Source organism: Trichosurus vulpecula, chromosome 6 (genome assembly GCF_011100635.1).
Source record: "Trichosurus vulpecula isolate mTriVul1 chromosome 6, mTriVul1.pri, whole genome shotgun sequence".
NCBI lineage: Eukaryota > Metazoa > Chordata > Mammalia > Diprotodontia > Phalangeridae > Trichosurus > Trichosurus vulpecula.
In genome coordinates, this window is record NC_050578.1 from 211,623,129 (window position 1) to 211,639,736 (window position 16,608).

A 16,608-nucleotide genomic window follows, 5' to 3' on the forward strand; every position below is an offset into this window, starting at 1 on the left:
TCCCTCTGAACTTGCCATTTCTGTTGAGGGCATCATTATTCTTTTTAAAAATTAAATATTTTTCCATTAGCAAGGATTTATTTTCTCTCCTTCCCATTAGAGGGTATGTAGGTAGGAGGGGAAGAAAATAAATGGCCATAGTTCCAAATTGCTTTCCAGAATGGTTAGAATGCACCCATTTTCCTGCTGCCCCTGTAACATTTATCCTGGCTTTTTTTCAAAATCTTTGCCAATTTGATGGGTCTGAAATGGAACCTGAGTTGCTTTAATTTGCATTTCTGTTAGTGATGCGAAGCATTTTAAAAATATGGCTTGAATTTCTTCCTTTGACAACTTCCTGTTCAAATCTATTGACCGTATCAATTGGAGAATGGCTCTCATTCCTATAAATTTGAATCAATTCCTTGAATATTTTATAAATCAGACCTTTATGGCACACTTATTTTATGTTAGTTATGTCTGCCTTCTAATTTTAGCCACATTGGTTTTATTGATTCAAAAACTTTAAAATTACATCATAAAATTTTCTATTTTATGATCCCTTGTTTGATCAAGAATTCTTCTCTTTATCCATAGATCCAAAAAGAAATGTTCTTGCTCCTTTACTTTGCTTATAATGTGACCTTCTATTATCTCAATTGTGTATCTGTTTAGAGCTAATCTTGGCACATGCTGTGGTAGTCTTAATTTTTTTTGACAGACTTGTTTTCTAGTTTTCTCAGCAGTTCTGTGAGTTTAATTCAATAACGAGTCTTTGATACCGCTATTCCCAGATTTATAATTTTGGCAGTATCCTCAATTCCTTGCTTTCCTCTCACCCTCCATATCCACTCAATTGCCAGATATTACCATTTCTACTTCAACATCTATCCCATCCAACAATTCTCCATATTGACATAGTCACCACCTTATTTCAGGCCCTAATCGCCTCTTGCCTGACTATTGCAATGGCCTAATTGGGCTCCAGTCTATGCTCCACACAGCTGCCATGGTGATTTTTCAAGCCCAGATATCCCTCTACCTATTGACTAAGTTCCAGTGGCCCCCTATTAGCTCTATGATAAAACAAACTCCTGTCTGAGTCCAAATTGGCTTTGATAAACTGCCCTCAGCCTAAGTTTCCTATTTCATTATACATTGCCCTCTGCTGGTTAGGCCAAACTGGCCATCTCTTCTTCACACAAAGTAGCACATGGTTCCATGGCCTTGCACTGGCCATTCCTTACAAATACTTCCTTCTCATCTCTGCCCCAGAGCCCTTCGCATCCTTCAAGACCATTTAAGCACCCCCTTCTACACAAAGCCTTTCTTGATCTCCCCAAGCCCTACTGTATGCTCAGTATGCCCATTTATTTTGTCTAAGTCTCTATGTACTTATGTATACATCTCTCTTGACAGAATATGAGCTCCTGATGAACAGGGATTGGTTCATTTTTGTCTCTGGTATCCCTAGGACCTAGAACAGCACCTGGCAGAGAGTAGGCATTTGATAAATGCTTTTTTTGTTAAAAACTCAAGGAAATTTAATGTTATAGAACAATGGGACAGTGAACAGACTAACTCGGACAACTTGGAATAGTAAAAAAATAAAAAGCTTTGGAGTCCAGAGAACCTGGATTCAAAATTCATCTCTGCTAGTTACTAGTTGTGTTACCTTGGGCAAGGGATTTGACTTCAAATGAGGAGTTTAGATGAGATGATTACATAAAGGTCTTTTTTCTGCTCTAAATCCTCTAAAACTTCTGGTAGTAGCTCAACTTGCCTCTCATCACCACATCTGTACTTCAAGAAGGTTCACTGAAGTACTTTAGGACAAGATTCGTTTTTAACACTGTCAGAAGTTATTCATAACATTATCCTTTGTTAAGCATTGATGAGGGCACTACTATTGAGTCTGTGCCTGCACACAAATATTCCCTTGCAAGGCCCATCTTGGGAAATCTCTGATTAATTGAAGCACTTTACACACTGGACCTAAATGGTGCCCTCTTAATAGATGCTCAACTGATCCCTGGAACTTCTTACATGCAAAGTCTGAATTAAATGGTAATAAAAACAATTCCAATTAGGTCTTTGGTATGTGAACATTTCACCTTTAATGAGTACTTCTTGAACCAAATTGACTATAAAATTACATTTTTCCAAAATAAAACAGTAATCCACATATAATAGCCCAAGTAGAAAAATTATACTTATTGGTACTGCTATGAGTCTATGGAACATGTGCATCACATGTCTGGAATACAGAACTCTGCAAGCGTTGACAATGCCATGCACCAAGCTATAAAATGGGGTTAATTTTTGCCACATATGTTGTAGTAAACAAGGTAAATAAAGGGATAATTTTGTAGAGTTCTAGAGCATGGTTTGGAAACTGAGAACTGAATCTATAGTCACGACAATTAAGAGTTTCTAGGACCTTCATCATTCAGTTTCACCTTGCCCCAACAGGTGTTTTAAATTTTGTCCCAAAAGGTGATTCTTCTTAGAGGGCCAATTATATCTGCCTTTGTAAATGTTGGCATTCCGTACAGGTTGAGGATTCTTTCTCAAATTAATTTGGATTTTAAAGCACTGACAGTGACAAAACTTCCTTGGAAACTCCCTTACAACACTTTTAGTCATTTATACCAGAATCCTTGGGATGAAAAATACTGAGTCAGTAGCATGAGAGTCCTAATAAAAGGTAATAGAAATAGTCAAAAGACAATTAAAAACATTGAACAGACTTATGTAGAAAAGAAGGTTAAAGACAGACCTCTTCTTCATTTTATACAGAAAAATAATCACACACTTTTCTCAAACACAAGTTTCCCCTTTAAAAGCTATTCTTCCAATCCCTCCCACCCCCTCCAATGTTAGGTAATTCAAAAATTCTACATCTCGGTATGTCCCCCAAATGGAATATTTATTCCTAGGCTAACAAATTAAATTTGGGGCCATCATCCAACATTCGTATAACTTTCTAATACCTGACATTACTGTAAATGGAACTTGTTTAGAGGTAAACAAACAAAAACATCATAACTTTTTTTGTTGTTTCTAACAACATTACTTCACATCTCAACAGGGTAGAATTTATACACCATTTAGCAAAATGGGTTGTACAAAAATCTGACTATATTTTTCCCAACATTCATATAAGTACCATGCAGGTTTCATTTCACATAGGTTGAAGATATTTGGTAACTGATACAAAGTCTTTTGCATTAACATTCATTTAATTTCCTGAAAATAATATAGTCTGAAAGTTGGGGGAATGTATATACCTTGGGCTCATCAGGGTAAATACTTCAAAAAATTCCACAAACTCAAACCTGAGCATGCAGTCCTTAATATTATTATAAACATCCAGGAAAAGAGTAGCATTTAATGTAACTGGGATATAAGCAAAAATGCAACTGTATTCTATTATATTCAACTGTTAAGAGGACTGGACAATTTTATTAAAAGTTCAAAGAGACCCAACTATCCCACAAATATTATATGTCCCAACTGGAGAATTCATTAACTAAAGAGTTGTAATCTGTACAATACTCAAGAATAGCATCTATATCTTACAAAGGCCTGAGATGGCATATATTTGGGACTAGGATTCGATACTTTATAGAAGACTGGTTTTAAAAGAAGTCTGATTAAAGATGGTTGGGTAAGCTTTTGCATATTTGTAAAATGTAACTTCAGACCTTTTGTCAGTCTCTGGTGCCAAAAGATTAAAGTAATATCCTAAGTTTTTTTCTCCTAAGAAATTCAAAGATAGAAGCACCCAAAAGATGGAAGCTGATTTCTGGGTGGTCATAATCAAAATCTCTATAAATGTTCCCAAAACTCTCTGAGAACCAGTTAAATGAAAATTTTGAAATATTAACTTTAAAAAGCTAACTTGTGCTATAGCTAGTTCTTTCATCCAAAAAAGAAAATTTCATTTGTTAATGTTTGTGGTCTTACTCTGAAATATAAACATGCGGAAAATTACAATATAGAAAATTCATTTTTTTTAAAAAAGGATCACTATGAGAAAGAAATCTGTAAAAAAAAGATCATTCTTTCTCAGAAACTTTCTAACCCAGATCATAAAAGAATTTGGAAATACTAAAACAATGCCAACAGAATATACTTCTTAGTATTAAATATACTGCTGACAGTTCCTACAATGTTTCAAAGCTTGCCCATTAAATTAGAAGGAAATAGCATATTTCAACTGATTAAAAATAATCCAAATTTTGTTAAGAAAACAGCCATCTACCTTTACAATAGGTAGGTAGGTCTATAATAATACATTTTAAAGTTCTTAAAATTGTTTATTAATTTGCAAAATTAATGGGCCTTGGCTAATTCTATCATTTGACACATTTGGTTTTTAGTACACAGTATTTTGCATGATGCTTGAATTCCAGAGAAGAAAAATGGTCAAGTTCTTTTCCTTCTAACATCTTTTCAGTTCTAGGGGATAAGGTGCATATTATTTTCATGAACAAATCCTTTACAACTGCCTCAAACATTTCTAAGAGGGTAATTCTAAAAGGAAAATTATCTAGGTAACAATTTTCCACTGAATGAGTATAATTTCTAGAAATTAACAACATAAACATGTAGAATGTTAATGCCACTAAGTGACTATGCCCCAAAATGTCTTTTAGGAGTACATACATGTATTTTAGTTGGGGATGGAAGCAGGTGAGGTCAGGGAACAGCACCACAGTTACCAACAGTGAAGTCAATTTTTTCTCAAACATTCAGTGCTCAACAGAGTTGTTAAAAGTGGCTACATATCCCCAGGCAGGTTAATATTTACAGGGCATGGGCAAATGTACTGCATATTTAGATGGCCTCCCCTCATGCCAGATGAGATTAACATGGGATAACCAGGTCCATCTATCCATAGTCTATCTCTCAAACATTTGGCCATTTTTGCAGAGAAATGCTAAAGTCATCTGTGACGTGCCTATTGATGTTAACCTGCCTGGTCACAAAATGGATAGTTACAATGTTCTTCTACTTCTCATAACCAGTGATACATAGCAATGTAATAAAGCAAAGAATACAGTAAAATTGAATTTCAAAATCCACTTGACTTCACTGTCAATTTTCATAACTATCATTACCAAAAGTAGGTTTTTGTAAATTCCTTTTCAAAGTGGATTTTATTCTCAGGGGATGTTAAATTGCTTCTCAAGTATTTCCTTCATTTTTAGGGAAAAAAAGTTGTTAGAGACGCTCACTTTTTCTTCTTTACCTCTTCCCATTCAGTCACCTTGCTATCCCTTGTGATACCCCTAATTCCATCCTTTTACATCAAATAACCTTGGCTAGAATGAGAGAGAGGGAATAGAGGAACAAGAAATAAACTGTGAACTCTTTGGAGTTTATATCTCAAACTTCCAAATATCAGAATGAATTCTCAGAGCAGGAAAAAAAAAAACTTTTTAAAAAAGAGAACTTACTATCTCTCAAATATTAACACCATGGCTGGGTGCTCTTTTACTTGCTGAAAAAAAAGAAACCAAAGAAAAAATCCCACAATGGAAATCGGTGTAAGACTTGTCCCATCTTAAAAAAATCATAACTTGAAACAGAGAAAAGAACTCAAAGGGGGTAAAGCTAGCCTTCCCCCTATTGTTTATAAATTTTGTTCCACAATCAAAGCAAAACAATTATTTAGCTATACCCCCCAAATGCTTTCATATTATAATGTTGGATAATGGCATATTTTAGACCAGTATCAATTCAAGTTTTAAATGAAAAAAGACCCACAAAATTTGCATGTAATGGAAATAGCTTTAATCATCAATAATTCTAAAATCTAAATCTTTCAAACCCTGAAAAAATAGTTTTGAAAAAATATACACTTTATGATAGACTATGCTTCATTTTTTTAAAGGGCTACATAACAGATCTGCACTATAAAGGCAAACTATGCTAGTACGTATAAAACATTAAATGGGCATAAACTAGGGGCATCTGGGTTGGATCATGATTGCACAGGTCAGAACTTGTTAGCAACTCTGCCCATCCTTGTATCAAAACACCTATGGAGCAGGAAACAGTACATAAAATCATTTTTTTCCCTCAATTATTTATTTTACCTTTTAGCCTAAATAGAAACATACACATGGCAGGTCTAACGTCCCTATAATAGTCAAGTTCACATTTTTTTTTTGTAATGAAAAATCAGGATATCATCAATAAACATACATTTCAATTAGTAATAATTTGTGAAATGAGGCTTAGCAAATATATATTTTGAGATTAAAAGCCAAAATAAAAAATCATTAAAGAAAAACCAAATAAAAAAACATATAAAGCGTTTTCCCAAAATGGTGAAGAATGATGACAAGATGACTGTGCATTCAAAAGATATGCCCATAGGAGGTGATATGATTTTCACCACAGTGTGGTGGCCATTTTAGGAAAAGTTGTTGTTCCAAGTTTGAGACTTACAGCTCTGAAGACTAAAGTGTTACTTATATTTTAGTTGTAATCTATAAATAGGAAAAAAAAGAATATGAAAAAAATCCTCTAAAATCCCCCCCCCACTATCCTAGGGTGCTCCTCTCCTTATAAAGGGATATACATTTCTGAGAAAATATTTCACATTAACAAAAAGTTTTACAGTTTGCTGTTTTTATAAAAGCAGGAGAGATGACCAAGCTCACCGTTTCAGAGGAAACCAAGTTAAAACCTTTGAAACAGACATCACTGTGGTATCTTCTGAATAAAGACACTGAGCAAAGGTCAAGCTATTTTTGTTAAAAACAACACTAAAAGTGTTTTCTTTTAGGAAATATGGTTTTCTACCCCACATAACCTTTCAGGTGAAGTAGAAAATAGGCGTCAAATTTTTTCAATCATGCCTTTTTTTATCCCCAAATGCAGGAGGGAACCATTACATTCTTAGAAATTCAAGTGTAACTGTAATGTTGTGTAATAAGTTTTGTTTGTCCTGAAAAATTCTGAATTGTGTATATCACAATTCATTATCAGTGCAGATACAGCAGAAACTGCTAGAGATGGCTCAGTGGATTTAAAAATGCTTTCCCCCAAAATGAAACCTGTACACTTATTAGATATGTAAAACTGTGTCCTTCGTTGACCCTATTCACAAGATAGACCCTTGTATCTACAAGATAGTGTTGGCAGTTAAAAACAAACAAAAAAACAAACCACGCACAAACACACAAAACCCCTGAAGTCTGTCACTATTTGTACTCTGTTTTTCTCCTCCAACACCTTCTTTTCTTTCTCTTGGGCTTCAACTTGGTTGGTTCTGGGAAGGGTTTCTCAGTCTTTGGGTTTCTAATAGATTCCACTCCAAACTCATGTTCAGAGCAGCATAACCGTCCATCTTGTGTGGTGCTGAAGACTGTCCCATCTTGGTGGTCTTTGCAAAAGGAATTTGGGCAGAAATGACAAAAAGAAACTGACGGTTTGCCGCATACATCACAATGATGCCAAGGGCATTCCCATTTCCCTGCAATCAAAAATGAAACATTAATATTCATAAGTTAGAATTCTTTTAAATCCCCAAACCCAAAATGTCAGTAGTTTAGACTTTTACCTATATACTGACACCATCTATGGCAGAACAAATTTCAAAAGAAGCCTGAAATTCGCTCTTATTATCATACCAAAGGCATATTCATCAAATTCCATAGATATGACAGCCTTCCTACGTGTCAGTTTAATTCACTTTAAGACAAATTAAAAAACCAGTGTTAACAACCGGAAGAACCAACTTGGTGTAGCACTAATCAGTAAAAACTAACTGATTTTTTAAAAAAATCATGAGTTTCACAGAGATCCATGAAAAATGCCACAATCATAACAGGGGCACAAACAAGAGGGGAACATGATATAGGGGCACAAAGGTCCCACCAAAGAGTTACTGGTTCTCTCTCGTTTCTTGAAAAAAATTTTTTTTTGACTAGAGCTATGATTTCACTGATATAAGGAACTCCTGATGAGGACACGCCCTCTACCAATGTAGATTAATACTAGATATGCCACTTAATTTGGGAGTTGCCTAAGGGCATGGAAGGAAAGCTTACAAGATTTCAGCAGGGTAAAAACCCAATACATGCTATTTGATCTCAAATCTACAAAAAGCTCTTTATCCATGATGAAAAGTTGCCTCTTGGTTACTTGCATTTTCATGTGTTCCACAACTACAACTTCCAGCAGAAGTATTTCAGAGACTCCAGCAGAATAACATTTCTTAATATAGTACTGTTTGTGACTCAGACTCTGATGAAGTCTAGTCACTTCTTATGAGTTATCATATGCATGTCTGATCATTTGCATCTTCACAAAATTTGTCCATTTATTGCTCTCACTGAGGACTAGCATCAAGTATGCAATGTATGTTAAGCCAGTATGGTGGTTTTAAATAGTGATTTTTCTTGAAAATATTTCTAGAAAGCAGAATTTTCTTAAACCACATCTTTGGGTAAAGCTGTACTTATTTACCTAAAAGAAAAAACTAGTTCACAGAATTATGGATTTGGAATTTAAGAAGGCCCTGGGATCAAGTAAATATATTCTAACGAATGGCTATGTTTATAACTAATTTTGTTATAAAGACATTTTAAAAAAGAGACTGATATCTGTGATAATATCTTATTAACTAGCTAATTGAATGATACAGAGATTTTAATAGAAAAAAAAAAGAATGGAAAGGCAATCAGTTCCCCATAAATGGAAGTCTTCAAGCAGAGGCTAAAGAAACACTTCTTCAAAATATTATAATAAGTATTCCTGCTCAGGGATGGACTGGGCAGTATAGATGAAGGCCTCTTTGCATCTCAGATTCTGCTATCACTAAGGTACCCCAAATCCTCTTGAAACAGAACTGAATGTAGTGGAAAGATTGATTCTTTAAGTATTCATAAAGCACATCTAGGCTCAAATACACAGTTTTGTATTGCTTTGCCAAAATACTTGGTACCAACGTTGTCTAAAAAAGATTTGTATTTCCATTTTCACACAGAAGTTTGCTGCTTTCAGTCTGTTAGGATTTTGCCTAAAGATTCAACAGTGCCATCTAGTGGGCAAAAGGGTACCTTTGAACTTGTATATAGCTAATACCACATGATGTTGATTCCCAGAAAAAGGATCTATTTTTCATTTTTCCCATTAAATTTAATCATACTTGTATTAAGCACTTGTTATGCATAAGTCAGTATACTAAGTATGAATGTACTCTGAACAAGGCCATAGAAAGGTATGTGGTAGGTGTGAAAAGGCTGTAATAGGCGTGAACAATATTTGGCCCTCAGGCCGCTTATGGCCCTAGCACCACTTGCAGCCCTTGAAAAGGATTTCGAGCAACCCACGAAAAATGTAAAGGATGCAAAATAGGCCCGCACAAAATACCATCCACGGGCTGTTTTGGTGGGCTGCAAGTAGCCCATGGGCCATATGTTACACAGGTCTGCCGTTACATATAACCAACAAACTGCAAAGAACATGAGTAAAAGATGACGTCTTTCATGCCTTTGAAGCAGACTTCACTGTGAGTGAAGTGGGAAAAGACACAAGATATTCCTCTACCTAAAGGAATCTCATGTGGAAAAATGGATTATTGCTATTTTCTGGGGCCTGGGAAGGCAAGAGTATAAATCACAAGGAAGCAGGCTTCGGCCCAATATAAAGAATGACTGCTAGAATAACATTCAGAAATCACCAAAATGGAATGGTCTGCCTTGAGTACCACTATACTGGCTATACCATCACTGCTTGAAGTCTTCAGGTCAGGAAGAGCCTTCTCAATGACCAGCTAGTTGGGAGATTATAGAGACAATTCATTCCTTAAAGGAAAAGCTCAACTAGATTATCTGGGACATTCCTTCAACTCATGATATTGTATAATTACAAAGAATCACTGCTTAACTGTACAGATACTATGAACCAAAGGAGGAATACCAAAACTATACAAAGGGCTTGACAAAGAAAAGATGGATAAAATTAAGTATTTAAAATGTGATTGTAACTGAAAGGAAATAAATGTTTAACTGGTTAAAAGCAATAACTTAAGAGTCAAGGAGTCTTTGTAAACCACTATCGTTTTCTTCATCCTATCTATAAATAATGATGTGTTTTCAATATGATGAAATTAAGATGAAACATAAGTCAAAGTAGTATCTGAAAGCATACAAATATGTTAATTTAAAAAACATTCTAGAAAGCCAACAACATGTGTGTAAATGCAGTTATAACTTAACTTACCAAAAGGTCTTTTAACCAAATCCAGACAAGAGAGATGATAAGCTTTAGTACAACATTTCCGATCACAAAGTACCAGCTGACCCCCATCACCACAACGGAAACAATCATCTTCAGATTCTTTCTTTCCTTCACCTTTTGTTCTACGTCTCCTTGTCTTTTTCTTGGTCTTTTTGCCTTTTTCCTCTGAAGAAAGAGCAGCTGAGTTCTAGGGTAAACAATAAGTTGTGTTTACTTTAAAAAAAAAATTCTCTAAACTGAAAAAAAAAAAAAACATTAGTAGGCTAGAGGAAATGCTGATAATTCAAGAGATTCAAAATCACATGAAGAAATTTTAGAAAATACCCTATTGGGATATGAAAGTAACTAGGATAAATTCCATGGGGGGTAATTTTTTAAAATGACTGTTACTAAATCAGTTTGAATAAAAAAGTATCTCATGTAAAACTTATTCATCTTAGGCTTAATATACCTTAATATACCAAAAGAACAACGAAATTAAAAAACAACAAATATAAGAACTAATGAGATAGACCTCTTGCAACAAAGGTGGTAACAGAATTTTTTTCCCTCCTATTTAGGATAACTAATGACAACAAATTCATGTTTTATTGTTCACAAAGTGCTTTTCTCTCAACCACATAAAGGAAATTGAGGAACGGAGAGTTGATATGACTTGCTTATCAAAGCCAGATCTCCCAATTGATGCATAGAAAGAATCACTGAAGGCCACATATAAATACAATTTACATTAGTGCTTTACTTTTCCATTATCAATCCCATTCTCCTCCCTACGAGAAATAAAAATATAAAATGTTATACTCACCAACTTCTAAAATTAAGAACACAGAACATAATTTAAAAGCATCAGGTCTGGGCTACAGGACAAGTATTTGAGTAACAATACTCTGAAAACCAGGTGACCTGCCAGACCCAATGATAGTACATATTCTTGAGCAAGGAAGTAAATAACAATGTTACTGATTAACTATATGTAACCTTTAATTAAGCAACAAAGAAATATTACACCTCTAAAAATGTGTCGGGAAAATTTAGGTGTCTTCCATTGCTTCTTCTCAACTACCTTTGCCTCTACCTTCCAAATAAACACTAAGAATTGTATAGTGTTCCTATTTGAGTCATGTAGATAGAATGAGAAATGACACGAAATGAGAACACTGCCAATTTTTAGACGTTCTCTTTAGGACTGACCGATGACCAACTTCTAAATGCCACCCTTTATCAAGACATATTTATTTGAAACAAATAAAAGTTCAGGGCGGGAAAGAGGGAAGTAACTTGTACCACATAACATGTACCTTCCTGTATGCATTAACAAAATTTATCCAGCACACATGCAATTTAATTGCCCTTGCTTTAAAAATTAAAAAAAAGAAAGTTTAATTAAATTATTGCTATACCTTTGGTCTATCACCAAGGAATCCACTACAGTTAGAGGCACCACATCGACAGACAGTTTTTTCATTGCCCAGACAATCAAGGTTGTAATTAAAAGTCAGTTCTGTCCCTGGGAAAAGAAACTCAATAGCATGAAAATTTTTATCTTCTTTCAACAATAATAAATTGCTCTGCATTATGACCACAAATTATATCCTATTGGTTTTAATATGTATATTTAAATATATTATAACATATATCATATAAATATAATATATGAATCTCCAAATTTTTTACTGAAATTATTAAAAACAGACCAAGAAAAATAAAATCCTTCACAATAAAGTAACTTAAGTGCTGAAACAAAACTATGGACATGGTGAGGAGTACACTATCCTTTTTTTTTTTAATCCTGTTGTAGAAACTACACAAATTCTCTTATCAAGAAGGAGAGGGGAAAGCAATTTATTGTATGTTCAAATCCCTTTGCCTGGTATTCAATACCATCCACAATTTGTTATGTCCCACTTTTCAAGGTTATATTTTAGCTTACCACACAATCTATATTCATGGCACTTCCATTCATATTCTCTGAATTTGTTCTTGCTCTCTTCTTAAGCCTCTTCATGTCCTCCTAGACTACCTCCATTTAAATCACAACTCAAATGTCATATGCTCCATGAAGTCTTTGATTTCTCCTACTGGTAAACGATCTTGGCTGATATTCCCACACTGGGCTCTATATAACACTGTTTTTCATCCTGTTAGTGAATTTATGTATTACTGGGTTCTATACTTACTTAACAGTGTATGTCTTATCCCTTTACTAAACTATCAGCTCCATGGGAACAGGAACCCAGACTAATCTAAACTGTGTAATTAATAATAACAATAATAATGATAGCTAACATTTAGATAGCGCTTTAAAGTTTGCAGAATGCTTTACACATGGTATCTCATTTGAGCCTCACAACCACCTTGGGAGGTAGATTATTATTACCTCCATTTTACAGATGAGGAAACCAGGGCTGAAAGAGGTCAGGGGAATTGCCCAGGGATAGCTGGTGCTTTAAAAATAGTAAATTGTTAGAACTGATTGAATTTCCTTGGGCCTGTCCACAAATGCTGGCAATGAGGTTTTGCCCCAAACTTAACATACCTGCAGGTATATCACATACAGCAAACAATCCCACACGAGTGTCTCCATTTACTGTCCATTTCAGAGTCTCACAATTTGGCTGGCAGCTGTGATTCATGAATCTGGAATAATTTCCTTTGGGACCAGCATCAATTATCCGGTCCTAAAAGTTAGAATACCAATTTTAATATGTTAGGTAAAACTTTGAAAATCTGGATCTATTTTCTTAAAATAAAAACTGCGGGTAAATTTTGTTGTACTGAAAACTGTGGTATATCATATGAGCTGGTATATGACACCCCCAATCCAGTACTAATTATCTAGCTCACTTACTGACTGTCACAACCACATGGAAGGGACTAAGTTTTAGTGAGCACTGTTAAAAATAACAGAATGACTAAGACATTTTAAAAACACATTAGGCATCAACCTTGTATGTAAGCCACATTATCATTACCCAACATAGGAGTTATTTATGAATTATCTGTGTATAGTAAGACCACTGATTTATTAGAAGAAATATAAAAATTTAGTATCAAATTATGAGGAAGAATGAAAGATATGCCATCAAATTAAAAAGGAAACCAATTTAATTCATTTCAACAAGGCAGTGATACCAAAACCATAACTGAACTCACCTACTTTATCCTTTGTGGGGTTAAGAACTCTTCACCATGCTGTACTCCTCCATACTATAAAAGGTAGATATCTGATCTGAATCTCTTCTAAATTTTTTTGTGGTATGACTTTGACTATTATTCAAGTTACCTATCTATTTGGAGCTTTGTAGCACATAAGTTGTTGATACCAACCTAATTTCTGACAAGCTCTTTTCCAGTTTAACTAGCAGTAGTAGTAGGTAGCTTCTCCAAGTTACTAATGTCCTGCAGTTTATCAAGTCCAATTGCTTCTGATTCTGTTTTCTACTTGTTAGTCTATTCTACTTTAACATTTTTTATACGAGAACCAAACTGATTTGAATATTGCTTTGTAGTATAATTTCAGGTCTAGAAGTGCTATTCCTATTTGGTTCCTCCTTTTCTTCATTATCTCCCCTAAGATTCTGGATATTTTGCTCCTCCAAATTAATTTTGTCTAGTTCTATACTGTGTCCTCTGGTAGCCTGATTGATATAGCATTTGGTTTGTAATTAATTAGGTATTGTCATTTTTATTATATTGGCACAGTCCAACCATAAGCACTGACAATCCTTCTAATTAAATTGTTCCTTATATCTATACAAGTCTGACTGTACTCTTAGTAAATTAAGCCCCAGACACTTTATGCATTTGTAATTATTTGGAACGGGATTTCCCTTCCTGTTATGTTCTTCTGAATTTTGTAATTGCTAAATAGAAATGTAAAGATTTTGTGGGGTTTATTTTGTATCATGATCCATTATTGAGGGCTACTGTCTCGATTAGTTTCTTTCTTGATTCTTTAGGATTTTCTAAACAAACAATCATGTTGACACGAAATAGGATTTATACTGTTGTCTCCTCTTTGTGTCTTTTTCTCATCTTGTTGCTATTGCTAGCATTTGTAGAAATATATGCATTTAAACAACTCAATTTAAACATCTCACATCTATCTGATTGGCTAATATGACAGAAAAGGAAAATGATAAATGTTGGCGGGGATGTGGGAAAATTGAGACCCTAAAGCACTATTGATGGAGTTGAGAACTTATCCAACCATTCTGAAGAACAATTTGGAACTATGCCCCAAAAAACTATCAAACCGTGCATACCCTTTTGATTCAGCAATACCACTGCTAGGTCTATAGCCCAAACAGATAAAAAAAAAAGAGGGAAAAGGACCTATTTGTACAAAAATATTTATAGCAGCTCTTTTTGTGGTGGCTAAGAATTGGAAATTGAGGGGATGCCCATCAACTGGGGAATGGCTGAACAAACTGTGGTATACGATTGTGATGGAGTACTATTGTGCTCTAAGAAATGACAAGCAGGATGATTTCAGAAAAACCTGGACTTACATGAACTGATGCAAAGTGGAGTGAGCAGAACCAGAACGTTGAACATAGTAACGGCAATATTGTATGATAAAGAACCGTGAATGACTTAGTGATTCTAAGCAATACAATGATCCAAGACAATACCAAAGGCCTCATAAGGAAACATGCTATCTCTCTCCAGAGAAAGAACTGGTATCGTCTGAATAAAGACTGAAACATACTATTTTTCACTTGCATTATTGTTGTTGTTCAAGTTTTCTTGTACAAAATGACTAATATGGAAATGTTTTACATGATTACACACATATGACCTATATTGGATAGCATATTGTCTCAAGGAAGGGATAGAAGAGGGGAGGGAAGGATAGAATTTGGAACTCAAAACTTTAAAAAAATGTTAAAAATTGTTTTAATATGTAATTGGGGGGAAAATAAAAATATGCATTCTTAGTTTACTCCTATATTAGGAAATTTACCTTTGCATATAATTGTAATTATGTGGTCTTAACTTACTGGTCTTCCACATTTTACTCCCCCTCTGGCCCTGAAATCTAGTCACAATGGCTTTCTATCTGTTCCTCAAACTAAGATATTCTATCTCCACACTCAAGAGTGCTGTCACTGGCTGGTCCCCATTCCTAAAATACTCCTTAATCCTCATCTCCCAACTCCTGGCTTCCATGAAATCCCAAGCTAAAATCCCACTTTCCCCAGGAAGGCCTTCACAATCCCTCTTAATTATAAAACCTTCCCTTTGTTATTTCCTTCTGATTCTGTATAAAGCTTATTTGCACACAGCTGTCTTCTCCATCTGATTGAGCTCTGTGAGGGCAAGGGCTATCTTTTGCCTTTATTTGTATTTTTAGTGCGTGGCATACATTAGGCCCTTAATATTCACCGACTTGACTTCCAAAAGTCTTTCCTGATCCCCCAATATCTTCCCTCTACTGATTATCTCTGATTTCTCCTGTGTACATCTTGTTTGTACATAGTTGCTACAGGTTGTCTCCTCCACTAGACTGTGAGTGCCTTGAAAGCATGGACTTTCTTTTACCTTTCCTTGTATCATCAGTGATTAGCATAAAGACTAGCACATAGGCAATAAATGCTGATTACCTATTGACTAATATGATTAACTGGCTAGTAAGTAGACAACAAGGAGCACCAAGGTGGCCCAGTGAATAGAGAGCTAGGTTTGGAGTCAGGAAGACCTGAGTTGAAATTCAGCCTCAGACACTTACTAGCTGTGTGACCCTGGGAAAGTCACTGTTTGCCTTGGTTTCCTCATCTATAAAATGAGCTGGAGAAGGAAATGGCAAACCATTCCAGTATCTTTGCCAAGAAAACCCCAAATGGGGTCACAAAGAGTTGGATGTGACTGAAAAGACGACAACGAAGTAAACAACAAGCATTTATTAAATGTTCGCTATGTATTACACCTTGTGCTAAGCTCTAGAAAATCACTGTGCTAATTGTTTTCCTAATCTGAATCATCCTAATTATAAATCAAAATTGATTTTTTTAGTCTTTTTGTCTGGATATTTAAATTTTTAAAATCAATATTAATTAGTAATATTGGTCTATATATTTCTTGTTTTTGCTTTATCCTTATAAAGTATTAAGACTATTCATCTCATAAAGGGAGATTTTTTTTCCCCTTTTGATTTCTGAGAATAATTTGTGTAATGTTAAAAGTTTGAAGGAATTCTGTAAATCCATCTGGACCTTCCCCACCCCCCACCCCTCTAGCTCCTTTAAAACTATTTTAATTTCTCCAAAATTGAAGTAAACTCCTTATTTGGTATTCCGTTATTTGGGCATTTTTTTTTAAAAAGAACCCTCTTAATTTCTTTTAAATTCTGTTTTGCTGGTATAT

The 16,608-nt window shown here is 34.8% G+C and overlaps 1 protein-coding gene and 1 non-coding gene across 2 annotated transcripts in view; both read right to left on the reverse strand.

Annotated features, from left to right (window-relative positions):
- Window positions 1–5,789: 5,789 nt before the first annotated feature.
- The window catches only part of NSD2 (nuclear receptor binding SET domain protein 2), a 119,303-nt gene continuing 108,484 nt past the window's right edge, over window positions 5,790–16,608 (reverse strand). The window contains 4 exon segments of the mRNA XM_036763050.1: window positions 5,790–7,471; window positions 10,225–10,429; window positions 11,643–11,749; window positions 12,779–12,920. Coding sequence (XP_036618945.1) covers window positions 7,200–7,471; window positions 10,225–10,429; window positions 11,643–11,749; window positions 12,779–12,920 — 726 coding nt within the window. The 3' untranslated portion in view covers window positions 5,790–7,199.
- On the reverse strand, window positions 13,010–13,134 carry LOC118855578. Its single transcript, XR_005010753.1, has one exon.